Source organism: Schistocerca cancellata, chromosome 12, assembly GCF_023864275.1.
Source record: "Schistocerca cancellata isolate TAMUIC-IGC-003103 chromosome 12, iqSchCanc2.1, whole genome shotgun sequence".
Taxonomy (NCBI): domain Eukaryota; kingdom Metazoa; phylum Arthropoda; class Insecta; order Orthoptera; family Acrididae; genus Schistocerca; species Schistocerca cancellata.
This window is the reverse complement of record NC_064637.1, coordinates 162,562,075-162,580,303: the sequence shown is the minus strand read 5'-3', so window position 1 is coordinate 162,580,303 and position 18,229 is coordinate 162,562,075. Positions and strand designations below refer to the sequence as shown.

General features: G+C 40.8%; 1 protein-coding gene across 1 annotated transcript in view; it reads right to left on the bottom strand.

The window, feature by feature from the left end:
• Positions 1–18,229, bottom strand: part of LOC126109551 (histone-lysine N-methyltransferase 2C-like) — a 417,507-nt gene that overhangs the window by 15,359 nt on the left and 383,919 nt on the right. The window contains exons 71-73 of the mRNA XM_049914567.1: positions 8,402–8,511; positions 6,770–7,013; positions 4,637–4,888 (exon numbers count right to left, since the gene is read on the bottom strand). Of these exons, the coding sequence (XP_049770524.1) occupies positions 4,637–4,888; positions 6,770–7,013; positions 8,402–8,511 (606 nt within the window). The remainder of the gene's footprint in view (positions 1–4,636; positions 4,889–6,769; positions 7,014–8,401; positions 8,512–18,229) is intronic.

Sequence of the window (18,229 nt, the reverse complement as noted above, 5' to 3'; positions counted from 1 at the left end):
CACTTAGTTTATCATTGTTAATAACTCATGCACGATGTTTTAGCAGTAATCTCTGTCCTGCATATTACCCTGTCTTCCACCTTTAAGCTCTCACATTTTCAAATCTTGTCCTCTGCAGTCTCCAACAATCAGTCTTTCCTTATCACCCATCCGGTAAGTCTCTCCTGACCTGGAGTTCTGGGTGACTTCTCTGAACTGCACCCCTAGCTATCAACCTCTCCAGTCCTTTTCTTTCGCCCCTCTTCCTTCTACTTCAACTCTTCTGAAAGAAGAAGGAGCAACTGGTTCCAAAACCTTGCAAAAGTTAAACCTGTGTGTGTGTGTGTGTGTGTGTGTGTGTGTGTGTGTGTGTGTGTGTCCTGCCACGGCTTGGTGAGTAGATATTTTATCTATCCTTCTACATTAAATGTATATTAAGTCTGAGATTGAAATGGGTATTAAACAGGCCATGACCTATAGGAATCATAGGACAACACACTGGGACTCTCATAAGGAATACATATACTAACACTCAATTGAAATTAGAACTTCAATAAGAAACCCAGTAGATTTTGATGAAAAGGCAAATGTCACTATTTCAATATTATATTTAGAATACAGCCGAATCACCAAAGTGTACACATATAGGAATCTACCCTGGTGGAACAACAATCTGGAAGTGCAAAGGAAGCAGATAAGAAGACTGTGCAACCTTGCAAGGAAGAAAGAACAACAGGCAAAATATCGGAAAACCCACATCAAAACGACGTTGCAATCAAACAAGCAAGGGAGGCCTTACTAGAAGATATTCTGTAAGGAAGTGGTAGGTACAGTTGTACTCGACTTCATAAAGTCCTCACCAGAATAACAACTAGTCCACAAGGTACTTTAAGGAAGGGGATAGCAAGTATACAAAGACAGCAAGTGAGATGCCTCGAGACTCACTTCCATCGTTGCACTCCGGCAGGTAACACACCGGGAGTCAGTCCCTGGGAGGCACTGGTTTACGGGTAACCAGAAGGAAAACTGGGAGTCTGAAAGATAATAAGTCAATTTCAAAAAAATCTAGTCATTGGCGGGAACATTTCGACTGTTTGAGTCACTGGGCCCAGATGGTACCTTTCCAGCTCTGTGCAACAAGCAGCACAGGATTTAATTAGTTTTTTGTGAAGAGATCAGCCTACTGGCAAGAGTCATTTCTAATGCTCGGAGGACGGTGAAGGTCGTTTCCATTCTGAAGCCAGGGCGAACTGATCGTGCCGAAGCCGAGGATACGAGACTCGTCAGCCTGTCCTCATCCCTTCTGAGGACAATAAAAGAACTGGTTAATGCGCACATTAGGGACAGGAGGTTAAATGATGTTCCTCCCACTGTAATCTGCACACACTCTGATAGTGGGTATCTGCCCCTGGAATACTGTGGCCAGCTTCCCTAGAGTGACTGCTCCCTCTAGTTTACGCTGTGCCTCATATACACTCTGTTGTAACTCGGACATACAACACAAACAAGAATGTCAGTACAGCTTTATTAGGCCGTTTCACGTGTGTCAATCGCCGTAACGTACACCAAACACAATAAGACGAGGCAAATATATGCAAGCTGTAATAACACGATAACCGATCGTAAGCACGGTGTGGCACGGTTTAAATAGGCACGAGCACGTGGCGAGCTCTATCGGAAGTCGACAGTATTGCTTTTCACGGCTCTCTCTTGCGGATGACAGCACACTGCTAATGCACACTTCTTTCAAGTGTGTGCACATTACTTCACTCTCATTTTCGACATTCCAATAAACCGGACTACGACTCCCTTCTTCGAGTGACTACGACTCCCTTCTTCGAGTCATTACTCGGAAAGGGTTATCGAAGCATTTGGAAGTTATTGTACGGTCAGACTGGATTTTCCTGATACTTCCTGTATTACCGCACTCACTATCGTCGAGTGATTCTGGATATCCTTAAGGAATTGAGTTATTTCCAGTTTTTAACATACGTATGTCCCTGCTGCTACCTCCATTGTAAAATACTGTTGTAATGGGAATGTGTCCGGCACTGTCTCCCTCCCGACAGTGAGCGTGCCGAGCAGGCCAGCCTCCGCACCTTGTTGAACTACTTAGCACCCACCTTCTGTTCCACTTTGTTTCACCATCTTGTAACCACATATATTATCATAGGACTTAACTACAGCAGTGCATATCCGGTACACATTCCTGGGGCTTAGACCCCACTTTTTACCATAGGCCCTTCTACTGTTCATAAGAGTACTTTTTGCCTCGGAACATCTATTCTTTATACAAGGAGTTAGTGATACTTTTGCATCCTGAGTTATCCCTAGGCACCTCACTATCTCCTCTCCTGGTAGAGTTTCACAGAGGAGCTGGAGATTCCAGAATGTGAGGTGGATTTGCTTCCTCGTAAATGGTACTACAACAGTTTTCCACATCATCTAGTGCACTTTGTGCCACTGTTCTAAAAGTACAACGAAATTTGTCAGGTATTACTACGACCTAATCGTTTCCGTACAATTGGCGAAAACAGCGTCTAGTACTTAGCTCTTTGAGAAGTTCATTAAAATGTAGCGGGTCGGGTTATGACGTGTCCCACTTTACGATCTGTCACCCGATTGACGTACGTTCTCATTTTACCTTACAAATATTCTGCAGTTGTCGATCTTGAAGTTAATTTTGTAGTGGACCTACTACGCAGTGTTACTAGTCCGTGCAGTGTGACTTCTTCACCTTATGCTCTCAAGGCAGGTGCTGAAAGAGAAATTGTAGTATCTTCATATCTCAGGCAGCCGAGAAACTCTTTAAATCTCTATCAGACCCTGCAACGAGATCAAAGATAGTTGCAGCAAAACCGGCTGTGGATCCCCGATTAGAGGCACTAACGAGCTGGCTGACTGGCCAGGACAGGCACGACGACTCCATTTATTGAAACAGAATCTCTCCCGACAGTCCCCAAGGTGACAGTAAAATCAAAACTGTGTAGCTGCACCGGGAGGTAGCATGTGGAATACTGGACTACGGTCCAAGAAACAAAAATGTGGCAAGATATTAGTGCCGAAGACACGTTTCGAGGAAAGTTCTGTAATCCTGAACTTCAAATGGAAACAGAAACACGCGGTAGGACTCGTGACTGGCCGTGCGAACCTTTAAGAAACACCTACACGTAATGGGTATACAGTAAGGAGCCCCTTAGTGTGGACTATGTGATGAGAAGTACGAAACCAAACTACAGCCAATCTTGCAACACAAAGCACTGGATCGCAATAAGACACAGAATATTCAGGCCGGTACAGCCTGAAGAAATCGTATCTAATAACGAACTAATAAAGAGTCTCTTACTACTTCTTGAGGTTACCGATTGGCTTTACTAGAACAACAGGGAGCAAAACTGCACGATAAACCGAGTTTTGGTGTGGGCAATGGCGGGCTAAGACCACTAGTCCTCCCCGTATAAATAAAATCAAATAAGTGCATTGCAGCCACCTTGATCTCCTGCTTTACCCCCACTTTTCTTTTTCTGTTGGCGACATTACATAGGAGGGCTACTCATTAGTTAATCTCCAATGTCTATGAGAAAAACAAGAAATGGGTGTGTATGTTTGTACTTACTTGTCTACATTAGCTATCGACACAATGGACACGCAGGCTTTCATTTTGAGGACGAGATTAAAGTCACTCAGTACCCAGTCCAGACTACACGGTGTACCAAAAATACTTCTACAAACATGGGGACAGGTTTCTTACACCAAAACAAGGAAAGAGATCTCATAAACTTGGGCTCTAAAAAAAGTTCCTTTGCAGTCCCAAAAAATTGTAACCACCATTTTGCAGTTTGACAGCACCTGAATTTTTGGGACTTATTGGGAGAATGAGTTTGCATCCACTGCTTGGACTGTTCTTTAGTTTTGAAGCTCACATACTGCAACCACGTCTGATTTCCAATCACGAGTCTGTTTAGAATTTCCTTCCCTTCTTCACAGGGATGTCGAGGCAGAACCCGTATTTTCCGTTTTGTGTACGTCGATTAGACAGTCTAGAAACCACTGTGCACAAAATTTATGGTAACGTAACTCTCTGTGACACTGTCACACAGGGTCATCTCAAAATTCAAAGTACATCTTCAGAATCGAATCGAATCAAAGTCTCACACGCACCATTTTGTCAGCTCGTCGCAGAAGTTCATCAGTCAAACCAAAATGTCTTCCTCGATCACTCACATCGTACACATCAGTGCAACCAGCTTCAAATTTTCTGCACCTCTCTCTCAAAACACCACCACTTATAACCGCGCTCCCACAAGCACGACACAAAAAAGTGACAAATCTCAACAGCAACACCAACTTCTCCCAATCGTGGGAAGCAAACGACAGAACGTACCTAACGACTGGCAAGAAGTATCACCGCCCATTTCAAGTGATCGGCACTCGCACACTGACGGACACCACAGAGCTGGCTAACACCAGGTAGGCTTCGGAGCCTCCTTTTCTGACAGTGCGAGTGCTACAAAGCCGCGAGCATTTGTTTACATTTAATAGACAAGTTGAGGTCAATTTAGGAAGAGTCTTCGTATTCTGCTTACCGAACTCACACTAATATTATTCTCAAATTTCACGTTTTGCTGCTGTACAAAATGGAAACACGGGTACTCACAATCTTGTAGCCAATGGGGTAGATGCAGGAGGGCGAGTGGAAGGCGTGCAGCTGGTGTGGCAGCAGCTGCCCCACACTCAGGAAGATGAGGCCGCCCACACGCAGCAGGTTGCTCTGGTCCGCCGACTGGTGCATAACTGCCGCCACCTGCCGGTTCTCGTCACGGTTCACGTACACGCGCCGGAACACGGCCAGTGTCGTCAGCTCGTTGTCCTTCTCGTTCTTCGGTATGTGGGTGGCACAGTACATCGACTGTGAAATGGAGCGGAGGCTGTAGTGGGTCCCTCACTTCTTGCACGAGTAAAAACTAATTTCGTCATTTTTTTCTGTTTTCTGTCTTTCGTTAGTCGCTATAATTTGTGAAGGTATGTTCCAGCCGTGTAACTACAAGTAAAGCAGTTTGCACTCGTTTATTGCCAATTATTGGCAATATTGTCTTTAATTAGCTGCGTAGACGGAACATACCTCCACGAACGACTATTTCTTTTTCTAGTCTAATCAATATGAGGCAGTTACCCAAAATTTTGAAGTTCTCTAACGACCCATATTTTTTCTATTATTACTGTTTAAATTACAATTTACTGACCGGCAAGTACCGGGATGCATTATTTGAGGAAATATTCGCTATTCGAGATTAGTAAGATTGCGTGTACTCGAACTTTTGATACCACCGACAAATTTTTGTTGCCAAATTGTGGGCCACATTTTAGAGTTACAATTTTCCTCCATACAAGTGTATTTTACGTTTTTCAACATTTCACTGTCTATAAAATAGTACTATTCAAAATTACATTTCTAAGGAAAATGAAATTGCACAGTTTGTAACTTAACTCTTTGGAAATCCAGTATTACTAAACCGTAGAAGAGTTTTTCTGTGAAGGAAAATTTATGGGGTTCCTGCTGGCAAAATGTGTTACTAAATTACTTACACTTTATTTCTCAAATAATTATCAATGCACTTCAATAGAAAACTTCTGCCTACACATACACACGTATAAATAGAATCCCATACAAAAGCTTATCACACGTTAAATCCGTAGTTTAACGGAAAACACGATTTTTGAAAGCATCTGTATATTATTAGCAATTCCAGTTTTCTACACTATTATTAAAAAAATACTAATTGAGCCTTATTTCATCACTTTGTAAATAGTGCCACACATATGCACAGAGTGAATTTATAAATACGCACAGTGGACAATGCCACAGCTAGTAAATGTAACGATTAGGAACGCATTCGAGAAAACTTGCCACTTGTTCATGTAGGTTACATACGAGCTCATCACAACACAATCGGTACATTTATTGAAACACACATTTTAATTATTTGCAGTGTCTCTTACATCTTTCATAGTACTATTTACAATGTCTACCATAAATTGAGGGCAAGAAAAGAATTCAAATTGAACACATGTCAGAAACATATCAGCTCACAGCTGCAATATTTCAACATAAGTTTTGTACCCATAAAGATGGACAGTTCACATGAATGAAGCCCAATTCTTCTAGCTAGAGAAGTATAAAAACTAACAAAGAATCTGCCAAGTAATGAAAATATTCAACACATTTTAGCCATTCAAACGATGTTGTCAACAGGGACAGTACACTAAACTGAGACTTTCAAGGCATTATTGAGAATCCAATAACTACATCAACCGTGAGAACATTGGGAAACACTCAAACCACAGATCTCACCACAGTGGGCCCACATGTGTCAATAATACAAACAGTCATACAGTAGTCGGACCGTACCGGGCGGTGTCTGTGGAATGAGGAGATTAATGTCACTTCTCGAAGAGGGCTAAGCAACCTTTCCAGTAGCTGTAACGGCAGCCGTTCCGACTGACAGACCGACGCGGTCTTGCGGCAGTCCAGACAGTCAAACGATCTGGACTCGTGACAGATCAAACAATCCGGTCCCGTAACGTTAGCCGACACACACTCGCTGTCTCAGTATTGTAGACGGCCAAATACGAGGGGAAGGAACTTATAAATTTTTTAAGACCGTGCAGCTCTTTCCACATTGTACCACGTGCAAAATGAGAATTCAGTTAACTGCTAATGGCTTACAATAGCACAAAAAGCACAGAAAATAGAAAAGGCTCAAATCGAATTGCTCGAGACGCGAGCTACCTTGTTCTTGTAGAAGACGCAGCCGTCCTTGACGGCGCAGCCCAGGTGGTAGACGGAGGAGCAGCGGAGCTTGAAGCAGCGCACCGTGGCGCCCGCCTGGGTGCAAAGTGCGCACGTCGCCTGCATCCCCTGCTGCAGCGCACTCTCCAGGTTCATCAGCGCACCGTTCACCGTCTCGTACACGTCGTCTGACCACAGTGCGCAGTTCAGGTGCACCCAGCGATCCACGTCGAAGTTGAGAAGCCTGCGAATGTAGCGGGAAAGGAGTGACAGCTAGTAGTAAGAACAGTCCGCACGACCCTACTTTTTCCTCGTCCGACAGTATCGACCTCGACTACAATCCGACGTCTCGCCCTCCGTCCGTATACGTAATCTCGCCAACGGGACACGGATGTTACAGAAGTGGTAAGATTAGCCCGTTTGTCATGGGGCATTTCCACAGTGAGGTCGAGAAAATAAATGACGAGAACTGAAAAGCGGGCTTACTGTAAGATTGCTGCAAAACTTCTACAGGTTGTCGTCGCTCGCTCTCATTTGAACTGGAAAACGACGAAACGGGTTCACTTTTAGAATAGGGCTATGGGGGGAGGAGGGGATGAATAGAGGGAGCAGGGCAGATGAGGTGGTGAGAGAGAGGGGAAGGAGTGCTCGGGCAGAAACAGGGCCGAGGAGGTGGTCGACAGAGGGATAGGGAGAGGGAGGAGATAAACGTAGGGGAGAGGAGGCAGAGGACAGACAGGGTGAGAAGGAGATCCGGACGTACATCCAATTCCCACGTACATTTAGCAACTGCAAAGCGCTGCCGGGTTCACTCGTATTCTACATCAACTACTTCCCGTGTGCCAGCTCATTGCGACAACGTGTAATATTCGCTAGGCACGAGCACTATTAGCCTCGAGACAAAACGTGAGTGTTAATCTCGGCATACCGTTCGGAGTTACTTCGAACCGAGTGACACGAGAATACGGACTGCCGAGAACGACAACATCGGCGCAAATGCTAGCTTTGTGGGTGACGAGAGTTTCACAGAATCGTCCTGTTTACGAGATACGTAAGAAACTGAGGTCTAATTTTCACAGATTAAGGAAACAGACATACATCACAATAATGAAACACTATGCCTCAGTGTATCTACTTCGGTCTTCTGGTATGTAATTGTGGACTGGTGCCCAAAAAACTAATAGAAGAATGCAATTAGGATAATGACAAATCTGTGATAATTGTACCTGGCACAGACCAGATGTTCGCATGATTAGCTGATGACAAGAGACTGATAGCGAATTCTCTGTATGTAGAAGGATGAATGTCTTGTAATTTACAGGAAAAGAAATTGAAATCACTGCCTGAGAAAATTTTATAGCAGCTTGAGAATACTTAGCCTCTGTCATAAATATAGTGAGGAATAGCTTACAGTGTACTGCAGAATGAATAAATGTTATCTGGTTTCAAACCACATGTCTACACACACACACACACACACACACACACACACACACACACACTACCACAGTAAGTTTTACGTGTACACTCCTATAAATGTATGGCACTCACTGAGTAAATAATTGTTGTTATTAAGAGAGGCCACAAAAAAAAAATTCCACCTTCCAGACTGGGAACGGCACCGTCACTCACCTGGCGGGCCCGTCGGCCACTCCGTCTCCTATCTGATGACAGAACAGGCATTTGCGAGTGTCCTCGGGCATTTTAGATGGTGCCATTGTGATCCCCATGCGAAACAGCATCTGCAAAACAATACAATTGTGACAGTACTAGGCAACACACGCACAACTGCAGAAGTCATTTATCAAAATCACTGGATCAGTTGTTTTAAATTTTCTGCAAAGTGTCACGCACCGTGACAGAACAGACACTAATTTCTGTCCGTTATTCTTTTGCAAGAGCATTTGTGCCAGGGTTCAACTTTTAAATAACGTGTGGACACTCGACACACAAACTGTCATAGAGCCTTCGAGGCCCTGCACTAATATGTCAGAAGTAAGGCATTATACAGCGAGAGGCAGTCTTTGCCAGTTATGGGTAAAGTTGCAGACGGGATGTGTCAGATACTCAGTTAAGCTAGATTTCAGCAGTAATAAAAGAATTTGTACAAGATCAAAATGTATCCAAGTGTAGTCTACATTTTACATTTAAAATTTTTAAAGGCGTGTTCTAAGTTATCTTTGTGTCTTAACTTTCTATCGTTAATTTCAGAAACAAGAGCACACAACTGAATTTATGAAAGCTGTAGCAAAGTACCAAGTTCAAGAAATAGGTTTCCCTTTCCTCATGTTGTTCAGATTTATTGTGATGGTGCAACTTTGCTCTTGCAGAATCAAATTCTGTACTCTTTCTTCCCACTGTTAATATTTCATATTTCTTTCCTATAGCACGTCTAAACACAGTTTGAGCTCAGTACCAGAAACATCTCTAATACGTTCACATTTTCTAAAATGCCATTTTTAATACCGCCAAGCTTATAGAATTTGCTAGTTGAAAGTCCAACTGTTACAGTGCCTTGCCCTACGTTACGAGGACTCGACACGGTGTGACATTACGGAAAGGACAGAAACATTTTGGTGCTGCCGAAGACTTTGCATTTGACAAAGTCTGCTCTCCAGTAGCCCTTTGTATAGAGTCTGAAGTAACCAGTTTTGAGTTACTGCACTGATGGTAGTAAAGTACTTGCCAACACATATGAATGTGTATAGGTAAGACTTAGAGCAGAATAATTTGAGGCTCTTCACGTACGGGAGCAATGTGCTAGTCCCAAAGCTATTATATTCCTCGTATAAGGGAACAGAACTTTCAACACGCAGCAAACAAATACGTTTATTTTCATTCCGGTATCAGAGCATTATAGCTTCATTTTCAATGTGAACGATTCAATTAGGATGATGCAAGTCTCGTACTACTCTACCGTATCTTCCTTCGTCGTCGGCGTTGTCGTTGTTACTGTGAGACACCGTTATACCAAGAGGAAAGGCGCGTCGATCTTAGAGCATGAGATATGATGACCTTAAGCCATTGACAACACACAACGGTCACGGTAGCACCTGATTCCAGAATAGCTACGGTAGTTAGGATCTACGAACTATCCCCACTTGACCAGGTCCTCAAAACTTAACTCTTAACGAGATCCCTTCAAAGCAAATTGTCATAACTATCATCTATAAAGGCTTCGTACAACGAGAAGAAATGTTACAGTTTATGGAATAATAACAGTTACGACCAAACTGTCTTGTCTCTTCTGCTTTATTCGACCTAACTTCGTTCACAGTTTCATTTTGCATTAACCACTCATTCACCGAAACCCTTTGATGAATAGTTTTTGTTGCTTGACACCAACAGTCAAGCTTTTCTCCTTTTTATAAATTGAAGCCTGCTCTCCGCGATATAATTAAAAAACGGTCTCAATACCGCGTCCCTCGTGAGATGCGAATAGACTTATCCCGGAATTGACCGCCCTGTAGGTGTATTCAATTTAATGACCACACTTCGCTATCCGCGATTTCGTGTAACTAAATGTCCATTTGTTAGTCTGATTGTACACCGTAGCTATTTAAAACTCGCCCCTATATTTTTCACAACGCACAATTAGCACTTCTTTACTTGTTTATTTCTAAGAGTAAATGGGAAAAAAAAGACGCCGTATCATCAGCTTAGTCGATATAAAGCAAAACACCTTAATAGGCCCAATTTTACCTCTTCTTATAGGATCGGCTACCTTATTCATTAATTTACTACATATTATTTCCAATAACACTAAACAGGTATCGCCGTTATATTTTAATTGTATTCAAAAGCATGTTACTATTATTATGACCGACCAAATCGTAACAAATCGCGCGGCATGCGTTTTTAACGATAACTTTACGCTATTCAAGTTCCGTTACAGCTGTCTTGACTCGTAATGTTACACGGCCCCCCAGACTGTGATGTCTTGAAGAGGGTTCCAGACAGAACAGGCTTATTTTTTTGTGTACTGTGACAGGAGAGGGTATTTGTTTGGGCGAATACACTCACTCTCAGATTCACTCAACAAGTCAGTACATACGTTCTACAATATTTAAGTTAAGTTAATGGGCCTAGACAAAATGCCCTTAACTAAATTCCATATTTGTTTATAGGTTGTCTTAGAAACATTTCGCACTAATCACTTCATATTCACACCACATTTTTTTTTTCTTGGATGAAGCCCTCAGTTCTTCAACCGACTGTGCAAGGCAGGGATCACAGCCGGGTTCGACGATTGGCATCCTACGCCAAAACCCTTATCAGGCCACTTGTTTAACCAGAGAGGATTTGGTCCTTTTCTTTTCCTCTTAATTCCACTTTTAAATCATCCATCCTCGCTGTTCGGTGAGAGGATAAATCGTATTTCAGCGTCGTCATTGTTGCTGATACCAAGAAGGTATCGCATGGAAATCGTCGGTACATTCTTTAATTTTCTTTGTAAGTTAGTATAAGTACGTATTTATCCACTGGTGCTTTTATTTAGTCCACTCTGACTGTAGTCTTGGTATCATTCAGTGTTTCTTGAATCTATATTTTGCTCATTATTGATAATACGTCTTCAGGTCTATGTGAGGGAACAAGCCCTTAATTACATCAGTATCACAATCTGCCAGGAGGTAGCTCCCTTCATGAGGTATTTTCATTATTTTGTATGGACCTGTATATAAATATTGCCATTTCTTATTCAGTCTTTTCCTGGTTGATGCTTTTGGGTGATTTCTCAATAAAGTTTCTTCCCCTACATCATATGTGACTACTTTCTTCACATTTTTATCACAATGTGTTTTTCTCAATTGTGCTTGATGCTTCAGGTTTTCGTAGAACTTCTTCACCATATCTTCTTTCTTGGTAATCTTTTGTTCTATCGCAGGTAATTTCTTCATCCATTCTGGCACAATACTTTCACCAAATACTATTTGGTTATGTGAATAACCAGTCGATAAGTGTGGTAAGTCATTATACACTTTCTCAAATTCATAAATCCAATCGATCCATTTATAATGTTGTTTGGGTATGTACGTCCGTAAAAATCGGTTCAACTCTCGGAAGATTCTCTCAACTGGATTTCCACAAGGATCAAATCTTGAGATGTAAATGTGCTGGATTCCTTGTTCTTTCATAGTGTCTCTCCATACTTTGCTTGTATACTAAGCAGCGTTGTCTGTCAAGATCATTATAGGTTTGCCGAGCTCAGTTATATAGTTGTTGATAAATTTGCGCAACATGGGGCGAACATGGAGATTTTTCAAAGGATATAATTTCACATATTTTGAAAAGAGATCATAGAAAGCCAAAACATATTTGAACCATCCACATGACGTGGGACATGACCCACAGACATCACATGACACCAACATTAAAGGTTGTTGTGGGATGATCGGATGTAATTCTATCTTCAGACAATAGTTTATGGGTTTTGCCTTCTGACATATTTTGCACTTCTTAAGAATATTTGTAGCTAGATGTCCCAAATTTGGATGATAGCAGTATTGTGCTATTTTGGCTGTACATTTAGCGGCACCAAAATGACCCCAATTCAAGTGAGTGTACCACACTAGTGATTCTACATATTTATTTGGAACACAAACTTTCCAAACATCTCCTTCATCCTTCCTCCTATACAATATTCCGGATTTTAATTGATACTATTCTTGAGAGTGACTTAGCATTTTGCTTTCAACAGCATGTCTAATGGCTTTCCATAACTTGTCATCTTCTTGCAGTTGTGGAAGACTTCGACATAGCTGTGAAATCTGCCTCTCACAATATTGCCTTGATAAATTCATGACTTTAAAGTCAATAGTCCATTCTTCACACTCGTCGTCATTCTTTCTTTTCGGTAGTCTTGAAAGAGCATTGGCTGTGATGTTGTCTTTCCCTCTGATGTATTTGAGCGTAATATCATATTCTTGCAGTAGCAAGGCCCATGGGGGTTAAACGTGAATGGAACATCCTTCCTGTTAAAATAAAAGATAAAGTTTTGTGGTCGCAGAATACAATGATGTTCTTTCCGAACAAATGTACAACTAAATGAAACTTTATAGCTCCCTTAATTCGCCGACAGATAGTGCTTAGCTCTGCCTTTTGTCGTTGCAGAGTTTTAAATTCCTAAAGTTGTGGTATTCTTTTTGAATCACCCTGTATTTTAATTGTATTCAAAAGCATGTTACTATTATTATGACCGACCAAATTGTAACAAATTGCGGCGTGCGTTTTTAACGATAACTTTACGCTATTCAAGTTCTGTTACAGCTGTCTTGACTCGTAATGTTACACTACTGCCACGTCACAGCACTGTCCTGTCACCAATCGGAAAGTGTGCCCTTAAAAAATCGTACGTCTAAGTACACGAATAAAAAGATGAAGCAATGATAGTCAATTCCAAAAGTTTTTCGGGGCAGAGCACATTTGAATAACAATGCTGTTGATCATCACAGAGGCAAGTGGTTCCATACAGCTTAACTGATTCAGGACTACCGCTGTTACAATCAACATTTGTCAATCGTATGCGATGTATCTCATCACTGTTTCCTCTCTTTATTTTTGTTCTTGTATGTACTTTGTAAGATACACGGGTATTTTTTTCTACCAACATCCACAGTCAATAGCTCGTACAAGTGGAGCAACACTGTACGACTCTCAAGATTTGGTGGATGGTCAGAGACCAATAGATGTTGATGTCACTGAAGAGGTTGGGCACTTTAGGGGCAATAAGTGAGCCATGTAGACGTGCAGATGTGTTGTCGGAATAACATTATGGAATTATGTTGACATGAAATGCTTAACGATGGTAAGTGACATGAGTTTTATCAAAAAGTGTATCTATTTTAGATAGGAAACTAATTTAACTATACATGTGCGAACTGTAAAGATACAAAGTATTGTACCCCAGCTCCTTAATTATTGTCAGATAATTGAGTTCGTTTACTCAAATATTTGAGACATTTACATTCGACTAAATCATACTGGCATATTCCGTATCACTTCAGGCGGGGAGGGGGTTTGCTTTTGTAGTCTCGGATGTTATTGAATTTAACATATGTTAAAATTCAGGAGTAAGTAAGAAACACGTATTTTTTTGTTTTCTCAAAAAATAAATAAATAAATAAATCCTGCCCCGAGATGCAGGCCTCCAAAGATAACACTGCAAACACCATTTTGAAGATGTGAATTTAGGAATTTTTTTTAAAATCTCTGTAATAGTTCAAGATATTTTGTTTGAGTTCTTTTTATTTGAAAGATGATTGCTTTATGTTTCCAAAAGTATCCTCAGTTTGGACATATCTGTCAAAGTTCTTTTACTGTTGTCTTTTGATTTTTTTTTAATAATTTACAAAAAAAATTATTTTTTGAGAAATGCCAGTCCAGAAAAGTTAAGATTTTTTCTGCTGATTACTGCCATATTCTCTGTAAAGGAGGTTTTATTTTAAAAAATCATTTTTTTTTAACTTTCAAGGATTCACTGAAGTTGTTTCTTACTTCTATTGACTTAGTTGCAGTTATTTCTTATTACTTTCTTTGTTGCAGTTATTTCTTCGCACTTTCATTGTTGTAAATATTTTTTACAGTTTGTTGTAGTTTCGTGTCAGTTTCTTTGTTGCGATTGTTCATTACAGGTTTCTGTATTGTAGTTGTTCAGTGCTAATTTGTTTGCCGAAGAGGCTTCTAAGAAATCTGAGACCATCCATTGAGTTCTGTGTTTTCGTGAGGAGTTTGCCAGTTGACACAGTTGCAGTGTGTTTTGTGAAAAGGACTGTTCGAAATGTCTTCTGACTGGGGTCACAGGAGAGTGAAGTGTGCTGACTATTTGCATATCCATAAAATAGTGATACGTAAGACAAACAAAAAAACAGACTTCGTTCACAATGGAAATAAGTGTTCTCGTTTGAAGACTGTTTCAAAGTGAAGATGTTTCAGTGATGACTTTTTGTGATCTATATGTTTTGACAGGACAACATTGATAGTATCTGAATAAGGTGAAGCTTCCCATGGTGCAGATGATGCAGATTTTGCATCAATAAAGGATTAAATATCCAGAATCAGTAAACTACAGATGTAGGCATTAGTCCTGCTACGAAACCGTGGTCAGCGAAGTCGAGTCATCAGCTCTGTGCATCAAGAGAGCGCAGAAAAATTACTAAAGCTATTGATGAATACACTACAGGAAAACTGACCACACTCTTCAAAGTAGAAATTTCATCTTCAGAAGAAATGAACCAAAGTACTCTTGCACCTCTGACCAGGAATTTTTCACAAATATCAATTCAGTTGTTGAAGATTGCGCATCCTACGGTGAAAAGAAAACAATTTTGAACCACGTTCCATCAGTTTCAAAGAGCATGTTTGGCAAATTAAGAAATGTGAGGTCTGTAAAAGGAGTCTTTGGAAGACCGGATCCCTATTAAGGTCATTCTGTAGAATGCAGCTCACGTTCAAATAGTGTAGTCATTTTATGTGGATGTTAAATGGGGCTATTCTCGCCGGAGAGACACGTTAACACGGGGCTGGGGAGGGTGCCGATGGCAGAGGGTGTGGGTCACATCTCAGTGGTGCCAGTTGGGTCTATCAGTAGATTGGCCTACACCTCAATAGGTATGGGAAGGGGAGGCTGGCTAAGCTTATAGGTGACAGCATAGTGGACGGTAGTGGGAAAAATTCCTGTAGTAGTTGGTGTTAGAGCTGCACCATTTTTAGACTGAAGTCAGCTGATAGGTATACCTGCTTAAAGTAAGTCCCTCTAACTAAGGGCTCACCTTCCGAGGATGTAATGCTTCCAAGTACAGAAGGAATTGGCATATTTAATCAAAATATAAGAGCTATTAGAGATAAAGTTAGTGAACTGCTTATTGATGTTATTGGTATATCAGAGCACCACTTAAACAATTTGACAATTTGGAGGCTTCCTTTACCAGGATACAGATTAGCTGGTTGTTTCTCAAGGAGTTCCTTGCGGGGTGGGGGAGTGGCTATGTACGTAAAAAAAAATATTCCTTTTGAGTCCATAGACGTATCATGACGCACGACACTTCACTGAACAGACATTTGAATGTTGTGCAGGGGCTGTTGAATTTAGTGAGACGTAACTTCTAATTGTTGTTGTTTATAGCTCCCCCAACTCCGACTTCAGAGCATTTCTGATCAAGCTAGAGAGGGTTCTTGATTCACCTTGTAGGAAATACCATGAATTAGTTACATGTGGTGACTTCAATATCAATTTTGTATATGATGGTGCAAGAAAAGCGATGTTGGTATATCTCCTAAATTCATATGATATGATGCAGACAGTGTTTTTTCCAACTAGGGTGCAGGGGAACAGCAGCACAGCCATAGACAATATTTTTATTCAGTCTTCATTACTAGATGGGCATTCTGTTAGTAAAAACGTGAATGGCCTTTCAGACCATGATGCACAAAGTTCAACACATATACTGTACATGTGTGGATGGATATGTGTGTGTGTGTGCGCGCGAGTGTATACCTGTCCTTTTCCCCCCCTAAGGTAAGTCTTTCCGCTCCCGGGATTGGAATGACTCCTTACCCTCTCCCTTAAAACCCACATCCTTTCATCTTTCCCTCTCCTTCCCTCTTTCCTGACGAAGCAACCGGGGGTTGCGAAAGCTCGAAATTTTGTGTGTGTGTTTGTGTGTTTTTTATTGTGCCTATCTACCAGCGCTTTCCCGTTTGGTAAGTCATGGAATCTTTGTTTTTAATATATTTTTTCCAATGTCATATTTAATTACACGTTATGTAGGGAAGTTAAACCAACAGCAATAGAGAGTTTTTTAAACCTTGTCAAGGAACAAGAGTGGCAGGATGTTTATAGTGCCAATAACATAGATGTTAAATACAATGCTTTCCTTAACACATTTCTCATGCTCTTTGAGAGTTGCTTTCCATTAGAACGTTCTAAACGGGGTACAAGCAGTAATAGGCAGCCCGGGTGGCTGACTAGTGGGATAAGGATATCTTCTAGAACAAAGCAGAAATTATATCAAAATGTTGGAAGTAGTCACACTCAAGCTACAGTAGCCCATTACAAACAGTATTGTGAGGTGCTTAAGAATGTTATTAGGAAGGCAAAGGGTATGTGGTATGCAAATAGAATAGCTAATTCACAGGATAAAATTAAAGCCATATGGTCACTTGTGAAGGAAGTGTCTGGTCAGCAGCACAAGGTCGACATTATAAAGTCAGCTCGCAGTAACAATATTTCTGTTACTGATAAATCAGATATATGTACAGTATTTTACAATCTTTTCTGATCATATTTTACAATCTTTTCTGATCATTGCTGGTGAATTAAATAAACATTTTGTTTCTATAGGAAATCACATAATTTTCTTGGCAAATGCCTTTCTGAGATTGCTGTCTGAAATACTCCTCTGTGATACAGACAAGAGGGAGATTGAGTCAATAATTAAATCACTGAAGACAAAGGACTCTCATGGTTATGATGGAATGCCTAGCAGAATATTAAAGTACTGTGCTGCACATGTTAGCCCTGTATTTAGCCACATTTGTAATTTCTCCTTTAGGAATGGTCAGTTTCCTGAGCGATTTGAGGTATTCAGTAGTAAAGCTGCTTTATAAAAAGGGAGAGAGGAATAATGTAGATAATTTTAGACCTATTTCTATGCCATCAGTGTTTGCAAAAGTTATTGAAAAGGCTGTGTATATAAGGATAATTGATCATTTTATATCACATGATTTGCTATCAAATGTACAGTTCGGTTTTAGAAGTCGTTTAACAACTGAAAATGCTATATTCTCTTTTCTCTGTGAGGTACTGGATTGGCTAAACGAAAGGTTTCGAACGCTTGGCATATTTTTTGATTTAATTAAGGCATTTGATTATGTCAACCACAAAATATTGCTCCAGAAGTTGGACCAATACGGAATACGGGGAGTTGCTCACAATTAGTTCACCTCTTACTTTAGCAACAGACAGAAAAAGGTCATTATTCACAATGTTGAGAATGGCTGTGAAGTGGGGTCTGAGTGGGGTACACTCAAGTGGAGAGGTGCCCCAGGGATCAGTGTTGGGGCCACTCTTGTTCCTTATTTATATAAATGATATGCCCTCTAATATTATGAATAACTCTAAAATATTTCTGTCTGCTGATGACACTAGCTTGCTAGTAAAAGATGTTGTGTGCAACATTGGCTCTGTTTCAAATAGTGCAGTACACGACCTCAGTTCATGGCTTGTAGAAAATAAACTAACGCTAAATCACAGTACGACTCAGTTTTTACATTTTCTAACACACAATTCAACAAAACCTGACGTTTCGATTTCACAGAATGGGCATATGATTAGTAAAACTGAAAAGTTCAAATTTCTAGGTCTTCAGATAGATAGTAAGTTGTCGTGGAAAGCCCACATTCAGGACCTTGTACAAAGACTTAATACTGCCATTTTTACTATTCAAACGGTATCAGAAGTGA